Source organism: Sardina pilchardus, chromosome 21, assembly GCF_963854185.1.
Source record: "Sardina pilchardus chromosome 21, fSarPil1.1, whole genome shotgun sequence".
NCBI lineage: Eukaryota > Metazoa > Chordata > Actinopteri > Clupeiformes > Clupeidae > Sardina > Sardina pilchardus.
In genome coordinates, this window is record NC_085014.1 from 9,506,318 (window position 1) to 9,514,433 (window position 8,116).

At 49.1% G+C, this 8,116-nt stretch overlaps 1 protein-coding gene across 2 annotated transcripts in view; it reads left to right on the forward strand.

Annotated features, from left to right (window-relative positions):
• The first annotated feature begins 2,721 nt into the window (after positions 1–2,721).
• Positions 2,722–8,116, forward strand: part of flt4 (fms related receptor tyrosine kinase 4) — a 60,227-nt gene continuing 54,832 nt past the window's right edge. For both annotated transcript variants that reach the window (XM_062524187.1, XM_062524188.1), the window contains exon 1: positions 2,722–3,107. In XM_062524187.1, coding sequence (XP_062380171.1) covers positions 3,050–3,107 — 58 coding nt within the window. In that variant the 5' untranslated portion in view covers positions 2,722–3,049. The remainder of the gene's footprint in view (positions 3,108–8,116) is intronic.

Sequence of the window (8,116 nt, forward strand, 5' to 3'; positions counted from 1 at the left end):
CTCCAGACACACATTCACTCCCAAACTGCCAGTTATGGTGATGAGAGAAACTCAGCCCGTTTGATTCTGTTACTTTAGTGGCATGCATTGGTTAGAGGGGGGAGGCAGGCAGATTGCAGGGGATTAAAGGGATGTTGATGTGTGTGTGGGTGTCTGCATGGGGGGAGGGGGTTGTTGGGGAAGGGGGGGGGGCACCTGGAGAGGATTCCCAGATCTAGAGGCTGTGAGGATGAGACTCCTGTTATCTATAAAAACAGACAAGTGCACCAACATCCTACTTCCTCCCACTTCCCCCGCACAGGGGTCAGGCAAACAGAGGGACAGCGCCGGTGCCCCCGACCCCGTTTTACTGTCCTCCTGGGGACCCTGGCGGACAGGATGTGGTTTGGCCGCTAGAACAGGAACCAGCACCGTGTGTCCTCCCCAGGGCTAGATTTTAACGAAGAAAATAAGAGAAAAAAAAAAAAACCAACACACGTTAAAATGTTTTAAAACAACACTGAGGAGGAAAGCCATTATTTAAATCAGCAGTATTACACATTCCCCGCGCCCGAGCCGTTCGCCCCCGCCCCGACCTTATTACCATTCCGACTGCGAAACACGACACGGAACATGACTGTGTCCGTGGCAACGAAAATAATGGAGCGAAAAAAATGAAATGTCCTGTTTATTTATTTTCCCCTTGTTTTCATTTCATTATTCCTGCCGGTGCTCCACCACGGCATCTCCGCACAGGGGACACGAGAGCACATTTGCCAGCCAGTCTAGCCTGCGGTAAGCTGATCCCCTCCAGGGCCCACCACCACGGGCGTGGATGGTAACACCAAACGCCTCGCCTGGCTCGGCGGGGGGCAGCGACAGCGGCGGCGGCGACGACGGCGACGGCCCTGTTGGCAGGCCTCGAGGCGGGCAGGCCGGGCAGGCGACCTGTGACACACACACACATCCTTCCGATGAGAGTGTGTGTGTGTGCGCGGGCTGACGGCGGGCCACAGAGCAGGAAGGGGCCGGTGGAGCCACGCGGCGCTTCAAGGACTGGACCTTGAGCTCCGGCCCCCGGGACGAGACCTCTGGGAAATGGGGCCAGTTTAGATGGGCAGCAGTGTGTGCACGCGCTTGCTGTTATTACTGCCCTTAATAATGATAATAATAATATTATTATTGCATGTTATTCATTTGTTGTTATCATTGCAATAGGCCATTATATGTTTTTATTGTATTGCTATATATTTCATGTTAGTTGTGGTCATGGTGGTACTGCAATGACGGTTTAAAACATTTAAATGTGTTGTAAAAACTGATGAAAACCGTTTTCTTTAACATAATCTTAATAGGCAATAAATGCAGTGAGGGGTGACTCCTTACTCCTCCGCTGTTGAAGAAGAGGGGATGTTTCTTTTTTGCTCAGTGTTCCATGTTTTTGTTTTCAGTAGCAGCAGGCATTTTTTAATTGTATCCAGTTAAAGGCATCAATGACTTGTTTGGGGTGAGAGGGCTCCAGACCCGAGGTGAGGACAAACAAGCACGGCCTAACATAATATTGAAACATGCACTTTCACTTGTTATTCTTCACAGTTATGACGAGCCAGACTGTGTTCCTTCTTCAACCTTTCATCCAGCACACAGGGAACCTGAGGAAGCACTATGGAGGATGTTGCACAGCTTGGGTTGAACACAAAGTACAAGACACTCCCCTCTCTGTGCAAGGTTCCAGGACAAGATCACCTCATTGGTTTTTTTTATTATTTTATTGCAACAGCACCATTTTAGTGCGATTGTCTCCTTTGAACCTCACAGGAGAACTAGAGAATGTTATGAGAGATGACTATCAACATTTAATAGTTGATCTGTCTAGTTGTCTTTGTAACCACAGACTAATTCAAATAGTGTCCTCTGCCCGCAAAAAATACATCTGCTGTTCTGTATGATTCACACACACACACACACACACACACACACACACACACACACACACTCACACACACACACACACACACACACACACACACACACACACACACACACACACACACACACACACACACACACACACACAGCCTCACACCACACACAAAGAGCTTAGTTCAGGTTATTTTGTGGATCTGCACATGTATGTCCTTACAGCATTATGTTTCAGGCTGGTTATGTTTCCTTAAACATAAATTAGAAACGACGGGCTTTTCACCAAGGCCATATACGCAAAGATGCGCACGCACATGGTTCTCATTCGCAGTTTTAAGAAGTCAGAGAGAGGATTTCTGGGCATCGTGACGACTGTGTAGGGAGATTGTTGAATGGTTGGACAAGAGGAGAAAAAAACTGTCAAATTTGTTTTGTTAGATGTGCTCACTTAAAACCACATGAACAGACCAAAAGAAAAAGAAAATGAAAATATTTTACTGAATCTTTAAATGATAGCCTAAATATCCCAAAACGCTGGAGGGATGCATGCTTGACGAACAAGAATTTAGTAAAGTTGCCCAATGTGTCAGATTGTTACCGCTTAACATTTATTTGGCAGTTGTATGCACATGAAACCTTCTACGTCTAGATTGAGATGTCCGATGAAAACTCATCCATTGATCTGACAGTTCCCGCAGAGTGAGAAAGGTTTTTTTTCTCTTGATAAAGAACTTTTTGGATATTGCTATCAACTTCACAGTGATCTGCAGTCAAGGGGTGGATGCGCTTCCCAGTCACGAGCGAGGGAAAAGGAAATCATTGTGGATCCATTCCGATCCTCATGAATCCTCGCCGCAGGAAAAGCGCACTTCTTTTAGCGTGACAATTCACACATACTCCATTGCCAGACTGATGTGTGAGTGAGGGAGTGAGTAAGTGAGAGAGAGAGAGGGAGAGAGAGAGAGAGAGAGAGAGCGAGAGAGAGAGAGAGAGATAGAAGCGCTTCAGAGAAGCTCACCTGGTTGTCCATGCACGGAGTTACTTACTTTCCTCTACACTTTCCCGCTCTTCACTGCGTTTTTGACATCATCAAAACACTGAGTTTGTTTCAAGAAATCTAATCACTCGAGGACTGGGAAATCTGGAAATGAAGAGAGACTTTACAATTTTCTGTCGGATTTGGATTGGGATCGCTTATGCCTCAGGTAAGAGAGAAAGTTTACTGTTTGAAGCAAAAGTTTGAGACAGTGCGTGGGACTGGAACGTTCCCCAAAGCATGCTATCAAAACGCAACGTCTCAGTTTCAATGTTATTCTGCAGTTTGACAGTTTCATACTCTTTACGTTAGCATGTTGCAACTAGGCTACACATGAATAAACTTTTCTATAATGTTGACGAGGGCCTGTGACTAATTAGCAAAAAAAGTTATAATTGTGTTGACTGCTACGTTTGACAAGATTATGTAGAAATATACCCAATATGGTTGATTTTCCAGGAGCTAAAACTTGACTTGGTGGTCCTGTAATATAGGCTACTATCTGTTGTTCAGATCTGTTTTCACACTGTTTTTGACAGTGCAAAGTAGTTTATTCATTGCATCCATTGGCTGAACTTGAATGGTTAACTTTGTACCTCACTTGGCAACAGGGGAGCTCTGCGTTCTATATGAATTCAGATTCACTCTCTTTTATTGCATTTTCTGAATCATTGACTTTAGCCCATTATTTGATCATTTGACTAGAGTGTTAATGGTGTTAAAACTCCTTTTTGCATGGAGTGTAGCGTCGCACTTTGAGAAGTGAAAAATGAGATTACTCTGGCGCCAGCCACAGAGTGATGGTGCAGAGGACCAGGTGAATTAGTCACACTCACTTCAGCTGTTTGTCTTGTTTATTGTGACCAGCACTAGAGGGAGCCTTGATGTGAACCCCTTGTGACCCCAATCAATAAGATTAATCCACATTAATGGTGTGGTGAATGGTAACGTTTGAGTCTGGGGGGGAAAAGCCAGCCGACTTTTGGCCGCTCACGACCGCTCATGCTCACGACCCGGGGTTCGTCCTGCTTTAGTCGATAATGTAAAGTGTGAGTGTCAGAACCTGACACCCACACAGTTTGAAGATTGTTATCCAGTCAGCACATTTGGACAACACCAGGCCTGAATGTTGAGCAAGATAGACTGGCGCATTGAGCACACTGGCACACCGGGCCCATCGTGTAACCTGCCAATGCAGTGTTTTGGTCTACTTGTAATTGCACATTTTATGCCTTTTACTGTCACCACTAAGGCATTTATGGCAAGGAACAATACTTGAATGTGTGCACAGCTGTGTGGTAGATGCTTGGTCTCTAGGTATTAAAGCTCTCTCCTGGCACAAGTATCTTTTTTGCCTGTCCGTTGCCATCTCCAGAACTAACATTTCTCCTCCTGGCCGCTGAGTCATCATCTATTGTCCAGGATTCCACCACTGGAACACACATCTCTGGTGTAAGTAAGAGGAGTCTAGTTTTGAAGATCACAGAGGGATCACAGGGGAATTTTTTCCCCACCCTCGAAAAGTCCACTCCACTGTGGCTGAAATCGGACTCACAGCTGGGGGTCGGTGGGAGACGTTTATGGCCAATTGAAATCAAGATTGGCCGGGGTGAAGCCAACAAAAGCGTGAAACGCCCCTTTGGTGGATTTCAGACGTTGCGCCTCTGGCTCCTGGGAGACCGGTGAGGTCTGTGAGCCGGGCCCTTCCCCGAGTATCTGGTTCAGTCTCAGCCGAGGCCCAGAGGAGCGGACGTTAATTCTGCTTTACGCTTGGGATCGGACCGCAGAACAACTGCTGGGGCCAGCGCACGGAGAGATGAAGAAAAAAGAAAAAAAAAACAATGACAGAAAGATAGAGCGTGACTCCCAGTCATCGCAGGTGTCAGTGTGTGTGAGGAATCAGCGCTTTGCTCAGGCGTAGGCGTTACCAGGGGGAGCGCATAACGCCGATCGAGAGGACTCCCTACAGGGGAATGGTCTCTCTCAACACATGCCATCCTCCGCCGTAAGACACGGAGCACATGTGTCCAAGCGAGACGTCTCGAACTAATGCAAACCAGACGCTGCTCAAATGACCTCATGTTTTGCATCCATGTCTGCACCCCCCCCCCCCCCCCCCACCCCCCACCCCAAACACACACACATACACCCTCTCACCCCACCCCATAATGTAACGTAACAACAGACGTTTAGGAGGAGCAGCCCATACAGCCGCCAATGTCTCTGTGGGTGTGACGCGACTTGCTTCAGCAGGCGGGGGGGGGTAAGCACTTTCTGAAAAACGGCTGGTGTTCTGGACTCGGCAGCGGACATCCGCGGGTTTGATTCAGCTTCAGGCAGCCGCCTTTTGTGCGCGGCGGCAGAAAGTGATTTTCAGCAATGCGATGTGATTAGCATCTGGAAGCAGCCACTGCTGGGATCCCTTTGCCGTCTTGGGTTTGAAAAACGATGTGCTCTTCACTGTAAAATGTAAGGCAAACGCGATGTGACAGCAAGCCGACACGCCGCAGTGTTCATGAGTCAGACGCTCATTTGAAAAGGAATGAAATATGGCTGTCTTGATGTCAGCTGGGGAGGGGGGGGGGGGGGTCCTGGATTTAAACTCCTCTTGCACAGGGCGTAGAGGTAGTTCATCTTCTAATCTCCACAGCCATTTAGTTTGCTGTCCTCCAGAAGGACACCTGCTGATCTGGTTGCTGTGCTCCTGTGGTGCTGCTGAGCCCGCCATCTGGAGTGCTTCCACCTCAGAGACAGTCAGAGACAGTCAGAGACAGCCTCTCTGCATCCTGAGGTGTGACAGCCATTAGTGTACTTTAGGGAATGCAGACCACAGAGAGAGAGACAGAGAGAGAGAGAGAGAGATTTGGAGAGAGAGAGAGAAAAAAACAGTATTTACAGGGAGAGAAAAAGAGAGAGTGGGTGAAAAGACAGAGAGAGAGAGAGAGAGAGAGAGAATGAGGGAGAGAGAGGGGATGACAGTGAGAGAGGAATTATAGATAGTGAAAATGAGAGAGAAAAGAGAGAGTGAAGGAGAGAGTGAAAGAGAAAATGAGAGAGAAAGAGAGAGAGAGATCTCCAGATTGGAGCGAGTATAATGACATAATGCATGTTCTATTTAATAATGCGCTGAGTGAGAGAAGAGTGGAAATTCACCACAGCCCCCCCCCCCCCCCCCCATCATCTCCTCTCCTCCCCTCCTCCACTCCTCCTCTCCTCTCCTCCCCCCTCCACTCTGTACCCCTCTCCCTCTGGTGCATCAGCGGAGGATGATCCAATCGCTCATCTCTAACCCCACCGGAAATATTAGCTGGATAAGTGGCCACCTAGCCTCCGGCGATGAGCATCATTTGGAATTTAGGGGGACGGGGGCTGTCGAGAGCTCTCCGGTTGGTGCCTACCTCTCATCATGATCTCTGTTGTCACCTCCGTAAAGCTGGAGGGGAGAGGGTGCGGGGGAGTGGGGTTTGTACGAAAAATGGAGAAAGAAAAAAAAAATTGAGGGGAGGGAAAAAAACTGCAGCTCTCTAATGGTTTAGACTGGAATCCAGGTACTATATTCTTCTCCCAATAGATCAAATGAATTGCAAACATCTGGCTGGATATATGTAGAATGTGACCAAAGAGTTATCAAAACATGTAAAAACACAAGCAAAACGTGGAATGAAACAGCAACGCGCAGAAGCGTAGCGTGAAATCGGGGCTCGGCATTTCGACAGTTGAAGCAGATGCTTCAGCTCTGTCCGTCAAACCCCCCTGAATTTCCCCCCGCCGACATGCCTGTCCACGTCCTGACCGACTGACTCCGCAGATTGCTTTTACTGGCCCTCTCTGCAGCCTTCACTCTCGCCCCTCCGCGCCCTGAGAGATCTATCGAGACAGATGTTCTTTAGCCTCGGGAGCAGATGCGGCAGACAGGACGCAAATATCCGCGACGCGGACAGACGGATGGCTCAGCTTCGCGGGAGACATATTGGTGTCGTGGCCAGGTCTGCGTGTGCCTCTCTCTCTTTCTCTCTATGCATCATGGGAAGCGTGCTCTGCCCGAGGGCCCCCGGCGCGTTTCGTTCTTTGTCAGAATGCCGCAAAAGAGCCGCGGCGGGGGGGAGGGTGTGTGGGGGGGGGGTCTAGGGTGAGTGTTGGGTTTCGCTGGTCAGTGATAGTGCGTGCCCTTGGTCATCGGAGGTCAGCGAGGGTTCATGGGAAAGAGAGAGTTGGCAAGGCCTGAGGAAATTGCCAGTTATAGTATCTCCCTCCCTCCCTCCACCTCCCTCTCCACCTCCTCCGTCTCACCACTCCCTCTCCCCCCCACCTCCAGCACTGTCTTCATCACCAGCCCCACGCCCCAACCGCTCCCATACATACAGTATTACATACACACTCCTCTTTGGTCTACGCTATTGTGCTCCCGCAGAACGTCGTGTGTGTGACACAGAGCTATTGTGTTCTGCGCGACACATCAACTCTGTGTCCGCCTGTTTATCACAGCTCAGTTCCTTTTCCCTTATCTCGACTATTAGATAATGACTTGGGGAGTGATCACCACCATATAGCGACAACAATCCCCCCCCAACATCGTCAGTCGGGAGATTGTCTGGTTGTATTTTTGTGGCGGGGTTTTCTTGCAGAAGAATAAAAATAAATAATAAACAGCTGTTTGTTGTTTTCCCGAGCCCCTGCGCTCCACCGCAGTGTCGTTAGTGATGAAGTGTCGGGGCCTGGAGGTGTTAAATTGCTTTATTTCGCTCCCCCTGCCTTTTCTGTTTCTGTTCTTCTCTCTCTCTCTGCCGCTGAAGTGCCATCTGCAGAGGCTAGGGGTGTGTGTGTGTGTGTGTGTGTGTGTGTGTTTCTGTTCTTCTCTCTCTCTGCTGCTGAAGTGCCATCTACAGAGGCTGGGTGTGTGTGTGTGTGTGTGTGTGTGTGTGTGTGTGTGTGTGTGTGTGTGTGTGGGCTCCAGATTGCTGCGGGGAAATGATTTTGTGAATGGATGCGATGACAGGCCAGAGCGGGAGTTGCCCAGAGGAAGAGCCACGCTGTCCTCGGGTCCACCGGCCGGACGGACGAAGGGCCTCAGGTGCAGGAAGATTTAGTCAGGGACGGGGACAGTGGACAGGAAGCCGACTCATACTCCCCGACACAGCCCACACCCCTCTACACATGCACACGCAATTCATACATGTT